The 21,790-nt window shown below is 40.2% G+C and overlaps 1 protein-coding gene across 1 annotated transcript in view; it reads right to left on the bottom strand.

The window, feature by feature from the left end:
- Positions 1–417: 417 nt before the first annotated feature.
- The window catches only part of KIAA1549L (KIAA1549 like), a 69,214-nt gene continuing 47,841 nt past the window's right edge, over positions 418–21,790 (bottom strand). The window contains exons 15-20 of the mRNA XM_009646924.2: positions 20,376–20,505; positions 15,122–15,469; positions 8,614–8,711; positions 7,252–7,397; positions 4,946–5,097; positions 418–696 (exon numbers count right to left, since the gene is read on the bottom strand). Coding sequence (XP_009645219.2) covers positions 418–696; positions 4,946–5,097; positions 7,252–7,397; positions 8,614–8,711; positions 15,122–15,469; positions 20,376–20,505 — 1,153 coding nt within the window. The remainder of the gene's footprint in view (positions 697–4,945; positions 5,098–7,251; positions 7,398–8,613; positions 8,712–15,121; positions 15,470–20,375; positions 20,506–21,790) is intronic.

A 21,790-nucleotide genomic window follows, 5' to 3' on the forward strand; every position in this document is an offset into this window, starting at 1 on the left:
GCTGACCGTGTTCTACTGTAGTTTCTTCTTTAATCAAAGTTTTGACATGCAGAAGTTATTTTCAGCAGCTCTACCTTTGAGCCTGCAAGTGAAACATTGCATGGCGCAGACATGTTCAGCAGCATCTCTAGTGATGATGGGTCATAATACGAGAGCTAAGAGACAAACAATTGCATATCATCAATCTTATCCATATTAAACAGCTACCTGGCAGCATTTCCTTAGCTGGCAAGCAGAATTACGTATCTTCAGAGTCCTGTTGCTCTACTTAAAGTCATTTCATAGCATTAACTTTTCAGACAGAGAAAAATGCCATCACTTTGACACAATTCACAGCAAGTTTGTAACTGAGAATTAAAGGAGTCACTTTCTTGGCTAACCCAGGTTGCATGATACAAGTGCCGTGCACAAAAGAGATTAGACCTGGAACTCAAACATATCTGTTTGCTTCTTGGCCAGTTTAGCAACTTCTTCTCTTATTGCCTTTACAAGGGCAGCTGTAGAAATGTTGGTGAGAGGAGCATCAGACGGGTCATCTGTCAGGCTCTGCTGAGAAGCTGCGGTGGATGGCAAAGGAGCTTGTTCCAGGCTGGGATGCATGCTCGCTTGCTGGCTGTATTGGCGAGGAAGTCGTGAAGGAGAATTATGTTGGTAGCGGGACCTCGGATAGGCCTCGATGTATCCAGGTAGTGGAACCTGTAGAGCATTGTAATTACACAAAATTATACAGACCAGTTGATCCTTAGTGCCACCTGCCAGGTAACACAAACCTCCCCGGGGCAGAATAAGATGTAACAGATAGGATGACATGAAAAGAATGTAAACCTCATACTCCTAAGCATCCATTTACAAATGTCTATCTTGACATGTGCCATTTATGCACATATGTCAATGTACTGGGTATTCTGTGGCAGCAAAAACACCTAGCAGGGGAAACATTGCATGTCCTAATTTATCATCGCTACAAAAAGTCAAACGGAGAAGGCTTTTCTGAAAGTCTGTTCTCTGCTTACTATTCCTCCTAAATATTTCAGTTTTTTACAGCACCACTACATTTCAGGGCACCAAAAAGCGTAGAGCAGAAAAGTAGTTTGCTGATTTGCAGCCACTGTCTAATCCAAGTCAGCCAAGTCTCTGGACTTACTGTTCCTAACTCACTAGATCCAGACAACAGGGATAGGTATGCCAACCTGGAAACTCAACACGGAAAAGGAGGTTTGACTTCTCATAAGTATCATGATTTCTGACCACATTTAACAGAATTACATGGGGAATTCACAATTTTACTCTGTTGTAACTTCACTGATTTCAGCCCCATGTTACACTGGCTAAAACTAAAATAATAATGTAGGCCCTTTAGTGACTGAGAGATATTAAATTTCCTTCACAAATCCATGAACGATGGTACCAGTCTTTTTAGTCCTCAGAAATTTTTAATGCATCAAACAAAAATAGTATTTATTTATGTTTTGCAAAAGTCTATAAAACAGGACTCTACAGCCCTTCATTTTGAAGAAGGCTTTATGTTGTTCCAGAAGGCAACCCATAATCTATTACTATTTCTCCTTGAGTAAAAGCTTACCAACCATCATTCTAGCCCATGCCAATGGCAAGTAAAGTAAGGAAAGTTTAGTGATGGTTTTTTATTAACCGAGTGACTCAGAAGATTACACTTATCTACACTATGCTCAGAATACTACACTTACAAGTTAACTGATAAATTTCCACAGTGTTTAATAACTAAAAAGTTAACTTTGTAATAATTCTTGCTTTAAATGGGAAAAACACATGGTTTTGACTTTCCAAATACATTAAGGTCTTATATAAGCACATAATACAGGCACCCAGGCAAATGTCTCAGCTAATTTTTGGATTTCAGTCAGGCTGAGGTGTAAGGTGCGTCACCCACCAGGGCTAAGGCCTTGGTGGATATGCCAGAAGCAAAACTTCAGAACTGTAGTTGTCTGCAAGCAGACTGAAATGTCAAGATGTGAAACATCTGCCAATTTTATATACCTTCCGGGGAACACGGGACCTCAGCATGGACTTCAGAATGACAGCTTTGGACTTTTCCTTAAATCCCATTTTGGGTCTGGCCCTCTGAGACATTACCAACCCCTTGGGTGCTTTTGAAAAAATTGCTTCTTCAGGCATCTAAGAACCTATGAAAACCTGACACTAGGATTTACACACGCTCTATACAATCTTGGATATCCATCAAGCAACGAAGAGAATGTCCAACACATTCAGTATGGTGTGATGCGACAAGGAAGCAGGCATGATATGAAAGTGATCACTAAATGCAGTTGTCTCTGTTTAGTTTGCAATAGATTATTCACAAGACAAACATTTTAGTAGTACAACGTGTGAACACGCCACTAGAGGCCACCAAATTGCTAAGCAGCAGCTAGCAACTTGGAAAATAAATGCTTTGTCGGGTAGAGTTCCCTTCTCCCATAAAACTTAGTGCTTCAATACTTCAAAGTGAGAAAATAGTACATTACAGTAAATTGATCTTATACATTAATTCTTTGTTATCAAATCTCCTGTTTCCCATCTCCCTTGTTTACAGTCTGGCTAGTGGAAATGCATCAAAAGTAAAGAATTTCAATTTTCACCTTATAGCTATTAAGCCTCCATTCTTACTAATTGTCAGGAAAACCTTGGAAGCATGGTCAAGCTGTAATCTAAAGGCTCAGAAACCAGAAAGCATCCAGAAACTCAAACTCTGAGTATTACTTTACATCTTTATTTTTTGCAGTTTTATTCAGACTTTCTGACCGTGTTATGTTGCTAACACTAGTTCCTCTAGTAATGGTTTTCAAATAAAGCCAATTTCTTGACATATTTGCAGTCATTGGGAGGTGCAAATTCCCTGTAGAAACTGAAGTGGTTTGGTTTACATTTTTTCCTCTTCTCCTGCAAAGTCACAGGAGAGCTGAAAGTCTGAGTAACAAGAAGTTGTTAGAGCTCTGTAATGGGTAAGTGAAGTTAAAAGGAGCATTTGTTTCCTTTGAATCCTATATTGCCAGTTATTTTTCAGACAGCTTCTCGCATCCCTCTCCGTTCCTCGGTGTACGGTCCACCAGCACTAACTGCTCTTCCCACCTCGTTCCCTGAAGACAGGGAAACCCGCAACAGGGTTACACTCTTCTCCTTCCAGAGGAACGAACTGGGGTCTGGAGATTTGCATCCCAGTTTTGTCCAGTTTATTTTCAGTCTCCCCTTTTTTCAAGTGATATCTGACTCTTTTTTTTTCATGGGAGTGCAGGCAAGGAGCAGGGATATAAAAAAGGAAAAAGAATCGAAGACAAATAAAATACTTTTCCTAGTTTGGTTTGGGTTTTTTTTTTTTTTTTTCTTCTTAAAGAAAAAGTTTAAAACGATTGCTCAGATGCAACAAGCCTCCTGGATTTAAAATATCAGGAGGGTTAAAAACAATGAAAAATAACCCCCAAAACCAAATAAATGAAACAATGAAAAGAAAAAGAGTTTCCATGCTTTAAAGGGCAGCTCTAGGAAGGGAACCTATATGAGGGCATCAAAAGCCTCCAGGTGTCAGGGGCACATCAGCAGAAGTGCTTAGCTTACAGATGAACATACTTCTTTCTTGACAATTCAGCCTACAAATTCAGACTTGCATCTGACAGTCCAAGTGAATTCTTTTCCTTGCAGGCATCAGGAGAAGTAATAAAGATTTGGCAACACATAGCCACCTCCAGGAACATTTATATGACCGTGTTATCTCTCACTTAGCTGCTCAAAGCCAACTATTAGACTCCAACTGCAATTCACTAAAATACTCTGTTGATGATATGCACAAGGAAATAGAATCCATCTCCCATTTTGTTTAGCTGAATTGGTTCTGCATAAATACCAGATGTGAGCTTAAGCAGCAGAATTGATCTTTTTTTTCCTAGTGGAAAAGCAGCCCTAAATTTTAGAAATTGTTTCAAACATGATAAACTATGGCAATTCATTCTAGGATGTCTCAACTTTATTTCTTTGAAACGTAGGTATACTTTGGGCTAAAAATTACATCTGTCCCAGACTAGGATTGTGCAATTAGTTATTTAATTTATGATCTGTCACTGTAGCCTGCAGGAGGACTTGAAACACTGAGCAGCAGGGCTGAGGCAGAGCCGGGAGCTAGGATTTGGGAGCTGTATTGAGAGAAGCCTGCAGGAGGGAAAGATGGCCCCCAGCTTCCAAACAGCACAAAGTCACCTTGAGAGGCAGCATCACCTAGTCCTACCATGTGCCTATCCAAATATTTAACCTCTGTCTTGGGAAAGAAAAATGGTACCTAACCCACCAACCTTAAATGGGTACCAGCCCCTAACCTAGTGAATGATTTAACACTCTAAAAGACCTTACTTACAGTTCATGAGATCATAGAATCATAGAATGTTTTGGGTTGGAAGGGACCCCTAGAGGTCATCTAGTCCAACCCCCCTTTTTTTTTTTGTTTTTTTGTTTGTTTTTTAAAAAAAAAAAATTTCACTCGTGAGAGGGTGTGAGGCTGAAATGCAGGGGCAAGTCCTTCCTCACTCCCTCCTCCAGGCCAAGAGCTATTGCTCCCCGAGGGTCACACATGCCGAGCAAGTCCTCCGCCAGGGCCAGGGGGCTGCTCAGCCTCAGCTGGTCCCCAGTTGCCTCCAGGAGCAGCAGGGCAGGTCAGACACAACGCAGTCCCAGACACCCTGGCTGCATCCTGCAGGCTCAGAGCATGTGGAGCAGCTCTGTGTTCGCTGGGAGTGGGCAGAGCAGGGAGAACCAGAGATGGACAGCTAAAGTATCTGTGTCCCCCCTCATAACTTTCCACTGCTAGAGATTATGACCATTCAAGGAAGAATTATCTTGGGTGATCACTTAGCACTGCTTAAAACCCCTCCTCTGGCAAATCACAGAAAATATATGGAGTTAGAAAAGCAAGGATGCTTACTGAGTCTGCCCACTGCCCTGGTAATTCATTCTCTCCAGCATAGGGCATCCAGGCTTGGTTCCTGTATGCAGTGGGTGGTGTTGGGATAAAATAGCCTGTGAAGCCAGGTCGGTTTGCTGCAGGTATGGCAAACACTGCTGGTACAGTATTTCCTATTAAGAAAGAGAGTAGATATAATTAATATCTGTCGTTTTCAGTTATAAATTAGAAGATAATGCTTATGAAGTAACTGGCCTCAGTCTTTTTTTTTTTTTTTTTTAATTGGTGAGGATGTGATCACCATCAGTTGGATGTAAGGTTCCCACCATCTGACTAGAACATCTCTATGATGCTGGGAAATACTGAAAAAGGCAAGATTTGCAGTTGTCTATATAGTCATACACGGCCTTCAGATAAAGATACAAGAACTTAGTCCTTAGGCCTTGATCCCCATAATGGCTGATCTTCATCAAAACTTTGAATCATTAGGAAAAAAAGGCCTTTCTTTTTCTTCTTACATTTGTTTCCTTGTATTCAATTTTTAGCTGTTGTTACCATGGGTTTCAGAGTAGTGCACCTTTCTTTTCGACAGCACGTTATAGAGCATCCAGTTTTCACAGTAAAGCTGTCTTAATATCTCTAGGCACAAAACCTACAAAAATGAGTGAGTGAATAATTTAGAATAAATCCAGCAAGCTCCACAGTGTACACAGAGGTCACTGTCTCCTGAAATGCAGCCACTCTTCAGTGGTAACGCAAAGTACGTGTTTTTAACATACAGCAGTAAAATCTCCACATCACTGGAAATTATAAAAAAGTGTTTCACACAGTACTGCAGACACAAAGAGTGAGCTCCTGGTAGTGTAGCATATTTTATAGCTTGACATGCTTTAAAATGAAAGGGTGAGCATCTGCTCTTTTCAGATTCGCGTGTGCCATTTGCAGAAGGTATGACAAGAAATGAGAGTAGGATCTTTCAAACCCACTATATTTAATTAATTGACAACAGATTAGCACATCCACATTATTATTCTCAGTAGATGATGTTGAATACAATGAAGATACCTTTCTATTACTTCTGAGGAAGCTAAGATAGATTTTTTTTTTCTGGCAGATTAACAGAGCAACATCTAATAAACCTACTAATTTCGAAACTTTGAACTGACAGTGTAAGATTTTTTTAATCTTGTAAGCTCTTTTCTACAGCTCTTCAAGAAAACATAGTTTTCCAATGAGAAGCTACTTCAAATATTTTCCCAGCTAAATGTTATCCATATACCATCAAAACAGTGTATCAGCTTAATCTCATGATTAAATTAATTTATTCATAAACAAAATTCGTAACAAAAGGACCAGGAACTCACTAGGCCTTTAAAACTGGGACATTTAGACCCAAAACAAGTTCTGCACTTGAGCAGGAACTACCTTCTCCAAAATCAGAGGGGAGATGAGCTAAGATTACCTTTGACTATGCAAAAGCACTGCTGCCTTGTATTTTGAAGGGAAGGGGACACGTATCTTCAACTTACCCCCTCAGCAGCCCACCGTTGTGACAAGACTAGGGTTTAAGTTTCTCAAGAGGAACTAGAGAGTCATAAAACTCATCGCACAGTCAGTTTGGAAAACCTCAGTCTCGCACATGTTATTCTTTATGTCCGCTTGTTTTTCTTCCCTTTCCTTACAAAGCAAGCGGAGCTGAATGCCATTAAGCCTTCTCGTGCAGTACTACTAACAGCTCTACTGTACATACTCTGTTTTCAAGCACTTGGCCTGATATTCTTGACTGATAAAATTATGGAAGGATCCACCTCATTTCTCCATGCCCCTCAGAACCTTGTTACCTGTCTTGCCCGCTTTAGTCTTTTCTGTACATGGTGCAACACAACACACGAGTCACACCTCAGTCCCAATACCGCAACTTCTGCTTTTTCCAGCCAACACCCTCTGTACCAGCCCTAAAAATTCCACCAGATTTTGTGGCACAGATGAACTGTTTTACTGGGCTTTAACAATGCAGAATTCTTACCAGTGACCAGCAGAATGCCATACTTGAACAAGGAACATCTGGTCTAATACTGCTGGGTCATACCTTCTGAAATGACCATTTCCTGGTGCTTCTGCAGGATGAGGAGTATTTTACAATGCAGGTGATGCATTTAAAGGAGCAATCTTTTGTAGGTCTCCCTCAGTTGCACCAGAAAAAAACACCTCATACAGCCTTTCTCCAAATAATCATCTGTGTTTGCTATATCCCATACATTCATTTATATGCAAAATAAATTGTGAAGCTCTCAAAGCTGCGAGTTGAGTCTGCACTATTTTTTCACCTGAGTGAAAAGCTGATTGATCAAGCGGACCAACAGACATCGGAGCTCTCGAACCAGGTGCAAAAGATGCCTGATCATGATGCTGGGCCTGATCTGCCCCACTGGACTCAGGTATTCTCACCTTGCTGCCAATATCTGATGTAGACCTGTGCATTAAGAAAGAAAAAAAATAGGAACTGTTGTCAGTCTGACTGACAAAACAGATTCATAGCCACACACATGACTATCAGCTACAGTATGATAAGTCAGCTAGGAACGAGCTCTCTGATTTTGCTCTGGCATGACAGAAGTGTGGAGAACAGAAAGACTGGAGAAGTCCGAGAACAACTTCTTTAGCCTGGTCGCTACTTTTCCAAAACACGTTATTACCATTGCATAGAGCCTTTGCTTGTAGCTTCAAACAAATGCCTGTGATATGCAACGCAAAACCCAGAGCTTTACCCTAGTTCATCAGCTCAAGACAGCAGACAATACCGTATTACTACAGTATATATGACATGGTATCGTATAGCAGGAGACTACTATGGTAATTAACATCAACTGCACTTGGGAAGTTCTAACATCTTTAGAAACAGTGTGTCCCAATTGCTTCAGAGCTAAAACGTAATGAATGAACAAGAATATGTCAACAGACAGCGAATATTTGGACACTGCTACGATACCATTAGCAGCCACTCAGAAAAGTTTCCTTTGGCCTCGGTGCTCCACAGCAACTCTCAGCAGGCCTGTGGTGCCGCGAATTGCGGTTGGCACCAGGCAGTACCTAACAGCACAGCACTGAAGGCTGCCCAAGCTCATTCACCACCGAAGTGTAATAATTCCTTGAAATGCATTTTATAGAGTGCCTTACTGTGAGGAAGAGGCAAAATGCATGTACTGAGCTAAGGCAATCAGCCTTTTGCACAGATTTGGTTTCAGAAACGCAGGTATGAGATACCTGAAAGCTAGGCAGAAATCCCCGGGCTTGGGGTACTGAGAAACATCTTACAATTCATCCAGATCCTGTTGCAAGTCCTTACAATGGGGAGAAGCAGGGAGAATGACAGGGGGAATTATCTACCACACATCTGCAGCACAATACGCCATTATGTGAGTTGAGGCAAAGCATGTTTTAAAAGAAATCGGAGCCTGGATTTCCTAATTTTATTGAAACTGATGAGCTAATAGAAGAGAAAATTCATTGTTATTGCTTTCCTCTTCATGTTAAAATGAAATAAAACCAACACGTTTCTAATTTCATGAATGTGTCTTTATGAAGTGCCTTGTAAGTGGTTTGTAAGTGCCCCTTCAGGGTTTGCCCCAGTTCTTATTACAACAGGGGTTTTTAGAGATCATACCTAAAATAAAACAACAGATAAATACCTTCTGAGAGAGGCAACAGCCACAGGACCTGTTCTGGGAGGGACAGGGGGAGGAGGAGAACCCATTACCATCTCAGGAAGCTGAGAAAATCTGTAAGCCTGTCAAGGAGAAAAAAATAAATATTTTCTGAAACACCAATAAATCTCACTCAAATTAAAAACCAAAAGGAAGTCAGAAATTAAATACCTTTTGTGGCATCAATAGTAATTGCCTTTTATTTTAGAATTTACAGTGCTTGGGTGATGTTAGGATGTGGAAGAAAACACGACCAAATTATTTCAGAGCCCAGCTGAAGTCTAATTAAAATAAAACGTATTAAACACTGTCTCTGTGACATTTGTAACCTTGCTGGCAAAGCAGATCTGTTATGATTATGAGAGATTCAACAGCTGCTTTGGACCCACAGGAAAAATATGTCAGTATTTTCACTTCCTCCACAAACAGTATTTTAAAGATTCAGAAAGCATCCTCGGAGCAGCATGTAGTGAAGTGAAGCTGCCTGTAAGCAATGCATATTTCAATCTCTTCCTTTCAGCCTTGAAGAGATGAAAAGAAAATTCTTCACAAAAAACCCAAGCTCTGTAAGCTTCTGAGGCAATAACGAAGGTCTCAAACAGATCCAAAAAAGCAGAGTAATTCAGAGGAACACAGGACCAACCCACTAAGTCACAAAATTAAGCATCTTGCCCACGGTAATTCTGGATTTCGTCACTAATACATGTGAAAGATGAGGAATCGTGTGCATGAAACCCATGGCATCCAAGTAGGAAAAAAATTCTAAATTATTTGTACTGCTATAGATTAGAGGTCATAATTTTGCTAAATATACTTAAAGACAGAGGGATGATATCTCTCTAGCACTTCATTGACACTTTTCTTCAACACATTATGGTTTTATTTTGGGGGGTTTTATTTATGCTTTTATTAATGATGCTTCAGGGCAATGCACAAAATTAAGGATGAGATCAGAGCAATAGCAAATAAGAAATTACAGGCTGTCTGGTATCAATACATAGCCATTTTGACAAAAACTAGGGTCCAAAGCGCAGCGGTGGGACTTTGGCCCCCTAAACAAGAGGTATCTGGTTTAGCCAGAGAAGCTCCCTCCACCAACAGCAGAGAACGCTAAAAATGCGTTGCCATGGGATGAGTCACTCTCTATCTCCCGCCTGTAGAAAGAGCCTACAGGATTTACATGGTTAGCTCAGACTTAACACCTACATTTAGGTTTGAATTTGGCAATATAAATCCCACATTAAATATCAAAACCCACTATCTTTTAGTAACCGTCTTTAAAAATTACACATTTAGACAGTGTCCCAATACCTTCTTTCTCAAATAGCTGCAAAACTGGGTTAACGCAGAGGAAAGGTAACTTATCAAATACTGACTTTTGATGTCAGTGTCTCTAAGGGAAAAGCAGTACAGACCAAGCATCTTTCTCCCGCCTCTGACTGCCACCCCTTTAAAGCAGGGTAGAGTTCCTCAAAGGCACAGCTATGAAAATAATTTTTCCTTTCATGCAACCTACAAAGTCTCCTAATATTTACTTTCACCATGCTACAATGGTATTTGAAGTATTTCTGTATTTAGGTGGGGGGGGAAAAATCTAGAAAGGCAATGGTACATTTCCTTAACCAGGGATTAGAAATACTGATTTTTAAAGAAAGAACTGTATAGAGAAAACAAATAGCTATTTGCATCAATGAAAACCTCACTTAGATTTCGCCTAATAGCGCTGGACTTGAAATGGTCCGCAATGCCTCTCCTGCATCTGGGAAGCTGGCAGTGCTCTCACAGGCTGCACCGAACGCTTCCTTCTGTCTCCACGAGCCTTTCATCCCACATCTTGCTCTCAGCATGCAGTTGTACCAAGTATGAAATTCTTTTTTTCCCCCCTATTTTAAAGGAACAGCACACGAGCTAACACTTCAGGTTGGTCGGTGACTCCAGACACTGTTTGGGTATAACAGGGTAGACAGAGACACAGGGGTAGATTTGGGGTTTCTCCTGTGTGTTCGTGGGTGTGCTTTGGAATATGGACCTCAGAGGTGTTTTAAGGGATCACAAAGAACAGCTCACAAACGTGCTGTGACTCGCACTGAAAATTTTGGGGAAAAAAGTAAACCAGAAAATCGAAGCATTTATTTTGCTGCTTACACAGGAGATGAACAATTTTGAGTAAGTGGCATTGTTTTGCTATTGGCTGGCCAGAGGGAATTCTATTAAAATGAAAAATCCTGTTAAGAGATCTGCTATGCCGTGCCAAGGAACGGTCCATCTGGGGGACAGCAGGCAGTCGTCTTTGTGCTGAGCTTCCACAGATGCCAAAAGCATTACAAGAGGGAACTCCAATAAAATTTCTATAATTTCTCCAGTGGGCTGGGGCATTAGTGTTTTCTTACATGCAACACATAAATGGCAAAAAAACGTTCAGAGGCTAAATTAAACCAAAGTGTTACTAAAGAGCCCTGTCTGTCATACATTTAGATGAGCCCTTAGGTTCTAGGCTAACTGGCATGATTGTAGAAATGGTCACTTCACTTAAAATTGTACACTGCTGTAAATCCAATCAGGAAAAAAAAAAACAAACCAGCTGATTTCACGGAAAACTTGCCTAATTTTATTTTTCCTTATTCCTTGAAAAAAAAAAAAGTTGCATCACTTTCCTTGTTCACCAAAAAAAAAAAAAAAAAAAAACCACCACCAAAACCCTAAACAACTTAAATGAGGACTTGTATAATACAAAGGCTATAACAATCACTGGCAGAAGTAATCAAATTTGAGACAGACTGCACAGGTACCAGACCCCATGCCACCCTTTCAGGAAGAAATGCCAGTGAAGGAGTCTGTTGTGGCTAAAACACTAACAATTTAAAAAGCAAAGCAGCGAAGAATTTTAAAAACTAATAAGTGCAGTTTAGCAGAGCAACTTCAGCCTTTGGGCCCAACACAACCCTCTGGCAGATAAAGTCCAGCCACCAGCAGACACTTGCACCAGCATCTTCTGCAACCCACAAAAGTCTAAGGTACCGCCTGTCAGGATGCAGAACAGAAAAGTTCCATCAGCACACAATAACTAAAGTCTGAAGGAGAAACTCTCGGTTAGCTTTAAGGCTACATTTCCCTGGTTGCAGTATTAAAATATTCTTACCACCTCCAACTTACAGATGCATTTGTCTTGGGTGAAATTATTCAATGTTGCCTTCTAATTACAGAAATATCTATCTCCTTACATCGCACCATAGGAATTAACAGGGCAGTGTCTTTGTTTACTTACTGAATGATTTAACTAATTTGATTATTAAATTGCAATCTAGGAATAATGCAAACTTACTGATTTCAGCTGGATTTGGTTTTGCTTTGCTCGCTGTCCTGTTTTATACTTAGTTTAGTCACTGTTACTGAAAACGGCTGAAGTTTGGTAAAATACTCTCACTTTACCTCTGTTAAATGAAGAGCAGCTCTGAGGACTCAGATACATTGCCAGTCAATGCTCACCCTGCAAGGTGCCCGTCAGTGCCTGTTGTACGGTGCTAAGGCTCACCTTGGGGCCCAGAGCTCTGTTACTCCTCTTTCCAGAGCACTAGAGAGGAGAAACGGAACTGGTCCAGCCTTGTAATAAAGAGGGTTTTTTTCCATAGCCATAGTTCTACTCGACTCAGCTGGGCAAGTTTCCAAAGCAGTAACATGACCTGCTGAGGTACAACACCAACGGTCGGGCTTGTGTTACACACTCAATGCTATAACTCCATCCTCCAGCTGCAGTATACCAGCTGGATGACAAGGACCCAGCCAAGCGTCGCTGATCCCGATTTTGGTGGCTCCAGAACAACACTAAGAGTTTCCATTTTACTAGCCTTTCTCTGCCAGGAGAAGGCATGAGCCCCAGATGAAGGCATCCTGTTATATCACAGGTCACCCCTCAGCAGTTTGGCAGGCATTCCCTCTACAAGAGCTACAGCGAATCTAAGTATTAATGCTAGCAGATAAAAAAAACCACAGAAGGCCTCAAAAGAAAAAAGAAGATGGATGCACACTATGGAGAGATACAGAACTGTTTGATGGTGGGACTAGCCAAGAAGTTGACTGCAAAAAAAAAAAAATCAAAGATCCATAACTTGGAGGAGACCTGAAGAAACATAGACTGGAAGAGTGGTTCTAGTTCCCTGAAAGTACATGGCACAGAGGGAAACACTGAGATGGAGATTTGCGTGCAGATTTTTGCTGGTTTGCCTCAATCTGTTTACCATTTCTGCTTTATAAAGGTAGAGAGCATCTGTGCTAGAAATCTTACACAGCACTTATATCACCTCTGAAATGCCTTTGCAATAATAAAACTTAAAGTTGCACTGAAGTTACTGGAAAGTTTGTGGGATCTTGTAAAAAGTTGAGAGTGTAGCGTAACTGGACTGCGAAGAGCCAGATCTCAGAAGAGAGTGATGAGCTGAAGATCTTTACGCTTGCATTATATAGAGAGACTGAATGGTAAAGGCAACGTCTGCATTTGTTCCATCTAAGCAGGCAAAATGCTTTTGAATCCAGATTACGAATTATAATGGCGTTGCTAATGTTAACTTTTAATTGCCACTAAGAACTGAATTTTAAGGAAGGGCAACAATAAATAATCGTTGGCTTGCATCCTTCCCCATGTAACAAACCTCCCCATTCTCAGGTACCTCCCATCCTCAGAGGCTGCTCACTCACCCTGGACACCTTCTCCACCTGGCAGCCAACCCACCCCCAGGTGCTCCCCTTTGCAGCATCTCCCCCGGCGCTGCTGAACACCGGAGTCCTGGGCAGGCAAACAGCCACTAAGATACTGGGAGGGAGAATTCTTCCATGTTTTTCCTACCCACAGGTCACTGCCCATGCATGTGTGTGCCAGATATTTTCAATTCCAATCCTCTGTCCCCATTTGAGAACAAACCAGTAAATGGCTTAGTTAAAGTACAGCTCATATTCCTGAAACCAATACGCAGAAAACCATGAATTAACAGCCCTTATCTATCCAAAGTCCAGCAGCCTGTGCCTATCCTAATCTGCGGTGATCAATTATCCTCAGGGAACTTTTTAACAGTATCTTCAAAACAGCAGAAAGATAAGCAGATGCTTAAAGGTCCTAAACATGCAGGAGATTTAGAAGAGTAATGAGACTTAGAAAGAAAACAGTGAAGCATTCACCAAAATATGGCTATTACATTTTTTAAAAATCTGTTGCCATACAATATTTTTAATTTCATTTTAGAAAGACTCTCTGAAGTGTCAAAGTAATTTTACTACCCATTAGCTGTCTCTTAAGCTTGTAATCGAATTCTAACCATAAAATATGATTATATGCTGTATGAAGTTCATCGGACCACTTTCAAAGTGCCAGAAATAACCTTTAGCATGATTTAAATAGCACCAGCATGAACCTTTGCAGGCACTGCCGTTGGCTTTCAAATATGTTCAGACTAGTTGAGAAGCAGCATCCCTTAATGTTTGTTTTTTTTATTGTTATGGAAGGAAATCATAGTAATAATTAGTTTGAACTGAGGACATTTTTCTGCATTGTTGTCTTATTCTAGCCAGAGTAAGGGATGTTTGAAATGCATTCTTTCAAAAAATATGCATTTCTGACCAAAAAAAACCCTTAAAATGAACAACTTTTCACACTCATATTGATAGATGGACTATTTCTCATCTGAAAGCGATCATGGCTTGTTTACATTTCTACCTGACATAGGAGAAGGAAAATATTTTTTTGAGTTTCACAATACCATGTGTGGGAATGCAGACGTGGTTTAATATGCCAATGGCGTGCACAGTGCTACTGCAACTGCTGTCTAGGTACCTACAAAATGCCAGTAACAATTTCCATCCATGGATTTCAGTTTGTTCGTTCTTTATTTATTACTTTTGTGAGCTAAGGACATGTTAGCTGCAATTTGAGGCTAGAAAACGAGGGATAAAGAGCCACTTACATAAGGTCAACCAAGAAACCTATGGAATTAAACTATCTCTAGAGTCCCAAGTCAATAGCTATAACAGCAAGATTGTCAACAGCAGCCCCTGTTTCAGGGTCAGTCTGATTATTACACTTGGTCCCCTCTCTTGCGATGATGCTCTTCAGTGATGGACCTCATGCAGAAGCGCTGAATGTTTCATACCCATCTGCCTACACAGCTGTTCTACAAAACCAGATTGCTTCCTAATGTGCGTTCAGTGAATAGGAGGAGACATGCAAACAAGTTCTTGATCTGTTGAACAGCCTGGAGCTTAGTGCAGCCCATTCTTTCAAGCACAGTTTAGACAAGACAACCTTGCTGCTAAAGTAGATACTAAGAGTATTCATGCAAGAGATGGGTATGGGCAAGCATACATGCATACACCCCACTAGCCATACTTCTTTACGTAAGCATGGCTTTACATCTGGTGTTAAGCATGTAAATGGGGCTCCATCTTTAAAAAAATGTGTCTCAGAAGAAATATCTTTATGATATTACTAAAGAGAAGTTTCACTTACTGGTCTTGGTAAACTGTACTGATACATTTCTGGTCTGTATGTGGGTACCCACTGTACCCCCCCTCTAGGTCGGGTCATAGTACCAGGAGCACTGGTCACAACCTCCGAGTAGGGCAAGTGCGGTGCTGAGCTGTACGCCTCCTGCCTGCTCTGTCCTCCGTGGCCCGCAGAGGCCAGGCTGAAAGCCTCTTCCAAGAGCATATGCATCTGCTGTCGGACCTCATCAATGGAGGGCTGAGAACTTAAAGTTGAGGTCTCCGAGTGGCCTTTGGCCTGACGGGACCTGGTGTAACTCCGAGGCTCGTTGACACGGTCAACATTTGTTTCTTCTATAATTTCAGGCTCAGTCTGTTGGATGGAATAAAAGCATGTATACGTAAAAAGCTTTACAAGACAGCATTTGTGCTGCTTCACACAAAACATTCTCAAACACAGATGTAACATATACAAAGTCAGGAACTGTGACAATATAGATGTGTGACAAATATTGGAAAGGAGTGACATGATGCAGGCGAGTATAACGGCCAGGGACTCAAAGACCCGTTTATATCCTCCATTGTTTGCCACGAAAACTATCAGGGACACTCTGTAGCAGATTAAATTGTCAATGATTCACTTAAAAACAATTAGAATTAATGTTTAAATTCTTTTCTTAGTTGTTAGTATCAATGGGAGTACAACCGTGCCAGGAGGAGTATGGCTCCCTACATAGTACCATGACTATGAAGGACCCCTTACAAGGGACTGCTTGTTACAGCTACAGGGACTGAAATTCTTTTGTCCATTCTCACACATTAAGATTTCAGAATAATTAAGGTTTAGGGGTTTTCCTGAACTTCCTAACCCAGTGAGGACCACTAAGAACAATGCCACAAACTGTCCCTTGCAGAAAATATCTTAACCCAGCTTAGTCAACTTACCTAGCCACCGAACAGCAGTTACATGGAAATTTATCCAAAACTAACGTGAGAACAGTGACTGAAGCACATACTCTAAACAGGAAGATAGTACTCATGCAGCTTAACTTGAAGGGTTACTCCTAGGGTAATTCCTTCTGTGCAGATAAGTATAAACAGAAATCACCCCCCTGCTTTTTTTGCCTGTAACTCCAAGACGGAAAAGCCCATCATATTATAAGAACTTGACAGTGAAAGACCTAACTTCAGCTATCTTCTATAAGATTAGTTTTACAGGCTATAGTTTTAAAAAACACATTAAACAGGCGATCTGAAAAAGCAACCAATTTCTAATTCTTTAAACATCAGTAAAATAAATTCAAGATGCTAGGATAAATGGAATGAAGAATAGGATGCGTGCATCCTCCTATATATAGCATGTGGTTAGATTTGTGTTAGCATTTAAAATAGTCACAAATAAAGGAACACAACAGGATGTTCTTATTAAAAAAAAAAAACAGCACTGCCCTGTGCAAAGTTATCTTAAACTGAAAACCTTTGTAGGAAATATTCAACTAAATACTTTCCCTTCATTTTCTTCCTGCATTTTGGTTCCACTGTCATCTGTGTTGTTACAGAGTAGGGCAGATAAAAATCAGGTAAATTTTAGAAGCCTGGCTATAAAATGCAGCGGTAGCTTGTATCTGTAAGTGCAACCAAAAAGCCTCTGAAATCATACTGTCTCAACTGGATGATTAACAACCAGGGCTCTACTATTTCCTCATGACTGTAAAAATGTCAGCGAATGTAATCCCACAAGAGACCTATTAGTACCCAATGCTGAAATAAATCAGGTTCTCTACTACAGCCTGCTTGGTGAAGCCATCAGACCTCTAGAGAATGTCTAAAATATATCATATGAGTAAGGGATGCATATTAGCAGCCAACATTAAGCCAGCTTTGATTTTTCAATATAAAAGTTGGCAGGAAGATTTTGGAGGAGACTGGTGATCATTACTTTTCCTCAAGTTTTAAAATTTATTTCAATTCATCCTGTCACTTTCTGATGTATGCCATTTGCTTTCCTATCAATTGAAACACGTAAGTATCATAAATAGATGCCGTTATACACTAATGTTACCATCACAAAAATCCAGATATTGTTCATACACCATTACTGTATAATACAAGGAAATGGAATTACTTGAAAAAGGAAAAGTCCTGTGATGAGACACAGACTTTACACACTTGTGGCAAAACTCTGCTGCTGCAACTATAGAAGTAAAATCCTTCATGTGAAGATCAATCCATAAGCTTTTTAAGGAGTTGCATTAATTTAACTATATCAATAAAATTATACCAAGTAAATTCTTTTGTATATTGATCTCTTAGATATGTATAATAAGGTCATTTTCTTCCTTTTACACCAAAACCAGCCTAAATTCTGCCCTAGTATAAAGCTCATCAGCAGTCTGGAGGTTCTAGACTCTTTCATTATAGCATTTGCTGTACTCACTGTTGTCTGGGAACATGTTGGAAATAAGAAACATGTTAATAAAGTCTCCTTAAGCTGCTTGTTAGGTCACGATACTAAACCCTTTGGGGATTATTTAAAGATGAAAGACAGGTATTATTCAATAATAATCCATTTATGAAAGATGCTGTAAAGACAAGTAATATACTCAGAATAGCAAACAGTAGAATGTATGCTCCGAAATAATACAAAAATCTACATATTCTGTACAGCCAAGTGTGTAACTATTGACCTTATATCCTGACCAGTTTTTAGCTCTCAGAAACAGAACCACAATTCAGAGAAATATCACAAAAATATCATTATAGGGAATGAAATTTTTTTAAAAAAAACTTAATAGAAATATTAGAAAGAGGAACCATATTAAAAAAAAAAACAATAGCATAGAACGGCAGATTTCCGAGCTCTTACTTTCCTCTCCTATTTAAAGGACAAGGCAAAAATCAGGCAGATCATAAACTCTCAGGATGTGGTTGGGCATATCAGTCTAGCAGTCTTTAAGGAGTTTGTCCTGTTGGGAAGATAAACCTTAGCAGATAACCTGGGCATACTCATAACAGCTCAAAACAAACAAAAAAAAGCAAGCAACATGTTAATCTGTAAAAAAAGTCTCATGACTTGAAGATAACATGGGCTATTTGCTTTATTGAGTTGATAATTTGGAACTGCTTATGAAAGACAAATTACACCATTCAGCACTAGGACTTGTTGCTAAATAACTTGTGAGGAAGAGGTTAGCAGGAGTCCAAGAAAGCTGGAACCTTTAGAACGACAAAGCCGATGTCAGAAAATGGTACAAGATGTTACTAGACAAAAAAAGAAAGGACACAAGATTCAGCATACAAAGCAGCCCTTTTTCAGAGCCCTTTCTCCCCTGTTTTCAGAGGTCAGATTTACAGAGGCGTTTACTTGCACTGCTGGTGAGATCCGTATGAATTCCACGCATAAATATAGACATAAGTGCCCACCCATGGATATCCTGGGAGACCGAGCCTGTCAGACACTCGGCGCAGCTCTGAGGAACCTCAAACAGGAGGGAGGGAAACCAGCCCACGCTGCAAGCCGAGGCTTGGGAACTAAATTTCAATATCCTGTCCCATTTTCCCCTGGCATTTTTCTGCTTTCAGACAGGAAATACACTGGCAGTTGGAAGAGGTGCATTGCAGTGAATCTGCAGCATGTCAGGCAAAAGGAATTTTATGTAACTTGTCAGTAAAACAAGACCGTGCCATGGACAGCTCGCCCAACCGCAACCTTGAAAGAAAGGCGAAAGCCAGCTTGTGTGTGATGTGCACAGATCTCAGAGTTTATCATTACTTTTAGGGCATTTCAGAATCTGCATAAGCTCATTAATCTTCTTTCAAGGTTTTTAATACATTTTCTTTAAAATATATTTTGTACAATATATACACAATATATTAAAATATATTTTTAAAATCTTCTGCTATGGCATATTAATTTTAAATTAATAGCAGGAGGCCATGCCTGCTCCCAGAAGGTTTTCAACATTCATTTCAGGAAGATATCGCCTATGAAAAACTACCTTTTATTAGCATATTAAAAAATACCTTGTTTTCTTGAAATACATGTTTTTCAGGATGCTGAGGGAAGGCCACCTTGACAATGTTTTTATTATCTAAGAAAGCTCCAATAATGAAGGAAATATTTAAGTGGGGTAAAATATATATACACACACATATATATACACATGCATACACACATATATATATCTTTTTGCAAAATGTAAAACCTGTTTTAACAGGTTATACTGGTCTTTTTCCAGGCTACAGCGATGTATTATAATGCCTCAGAAAGCAGAGAGCCAGTCATCCCACTTACACGGCACAACGCGACTCATGCAATCTGATGGGAATTGTCCAGACGCAGGAAACAATTTAAGAAATCTGGCACCTACAATATTCCCTGAAGAATTCTGAAAAAGATTTAAACTTCCCTGAACACAACCCTTGACCTTGGTACATTCCTCCACCTTGCTAAAAACGTATCCGCAGCACCTGAGAGGGTTGACAACTAAGCCCCACACAAAATGTTTGTCATCTACAGAGTTTTGAGGATGAACAACCACCAGACAAACTTTCTTTCCCAGGGACTGATCTTCAGGGATGGCTGAGCTACAGCATTTTGTACACGTGGCAAAGGATTGAAAAATTCTACATTACTCCAGTGTAGGGACTATTTTTATCCTCACTCTGGGTGCACACAGTGTCAGCTTGCACCAAGAGTATGTTCAGGCTGCACAAGACAACTAATCTAGGCTTGGGTTGGCCATGTGCGTTCCTCAGACCATAAATCAGCATCTCCTCTGACTGTTTTTGACATTTACCTATTCAAAACTCTCCCAGAGGACAATATCTGTTCCTAGGGGACTTCCACAAAACACTGACATCTGCACTTAAGTGAAATTCCCAGAAGTTGGTTGTCCATTCTTCTGAATCAAGAGAGCAGCAGCAGGGGTACAGAACAGAGGGCTTTCATTGCAATGAAAATAAGCTCATATCATTTGAGTGGCTACGTACTTGGAAGAAGTAGCTAAATTCAAAATGTAATACTTTGGCAAATAATGAGTTTCAGGCCAAAGGTTTTGTTTGCATTTCAGACTGTAACATGATGTACAGCCATAATGTGAAAGAGTCTGTGCTTGGAGTATCCTGGGCCTTTTCCAGGATGCTGAGTGCACATAAAGTACCGTAACATTAAATACCCATCGGCACTCGGGCTTGTAGCTTATCAATAGTTTCCTGGTTTTAGAAGTAAGTTAAGACTTTGCTGAGCAAATTTCACTGCATATATCTGATAAACTTACGTCATATCCACTGTTACGGATTCCACGCCTAGGCCTTTCTCGAGTCACAAGAAGATCCATCTCAGTTTCTCCTGGGCTAGGACTGTTCAAAGACTGCCTGCTTCTGTATACCGAGTTCTTCATTGGTTGCCTAGAAAACATGAAACAAGAAAACAGTGAAACAAAAAGCAAATAAAAAAATGACAGGCAGCACTTTTCAATACTTACCTTTATTCTAAAATGTTGAGGTTCATAAAAATGCCACTTTATTATAGGATATTCTTTCTATGGATATGGAAGTGCTAGAAACCAGTAACACTATTAAGAGATCATTAATCTTGTTTACCATTAAAGAAAATAAAGCTACGTAAAAGAACATCATATGTGGGAGCTTATCAGATGAAACATGTCCCAAGAAGATGTCAGAACCCTTTTAACCTCAGCTGATATGATTCAAATTTATAAAAAAAATAAATAGATGCTATTATCAAAAAATAATAGGACCTCCCACAGACTCAGATAGGGAACAGAGATTGCCGTGGCTGATCCTGAGCAATGAGAGAGAAGCGGAATAACGCTCCACTGAAACCAGCACCCGGCAAAGTGAACAGGAAGAGAGACGGGAGTGGGCGGGAACTGCTCGCAAGACTCTGGTTTTACAAGATGCTGGTTTTAAATAGCCAGTTTGGTAACCGGCCACAGCTTAACATTAAACCGCTTCCAGCATAGCTCTGAGCAGCACTGGGGAAAAAGCATCCCTAGGCACTGAGCTTTGTGCTCAGAAGCAAGGGGAAGCAAAGGCACTAGAAAGACAGCATGTAACTCAATACCCAAAATATCCTGTAATCTTTACAACACCACCATTTCTTTCCTTGGTACTGGTTATACAAAAACAAATATAGCATTAAATACAGCATTTCTCTGTAAGATACAGAACGTATCTGTATATAAACCCTTCAGGAGTGGTTGCCAAATCATGATATAGGGAATTCATGCTTCATCAAGCTGCATCTTTTAAGAAGGCTACATCTAAACCAAAAAAGTTTAGGAGATGATGTTCTCATAGTGTATCTGGCCATTAGTTATTTTTTGAAGAGTTGAAAGCAGAAATTTGAAAGGGGGCTCTTGAAGGGAGAAGGTTTAGGTGACTTTTCTGTCATTCTCCTATGCTTGCCAGGTAATGTGAGAGAAAACGCAATCCTCTGCTAAGATTTGATCGAAGGGCAAAAACCACTTGCATTCCAGTAATCTTGTGGCTGAGAGCTCTATTTGAGTTAATAGTGGGGCAAAAATAAGATTTCCAGAGTTTTAAAAATTTGGGATTGCCTGAACTGATTACAAAGAGTTCTACTACAATATTTGAGATCTTGAAAAGCCTACGACCATTTCTGTAGGTGACATAAGAGGAAACCATGTTAAATAGACTCTGTTCGGTT

The sequence above is a fragment of the Egretta garzetta genome, unplaced genomic scaffold (assembly GCF_000687185.1).
Source record: "Egretta garzetta isolate BGI_Z169 unplaced genomic scaffold, ASM68718v1 scaffold509, whole genome shotgun sequence".
Lineage (NCBI taxonomy): Eukaryota > Metazoa > Chordata > Aves > Pelecaniformes > Ardeidae > Egretta > Egretta garzetta.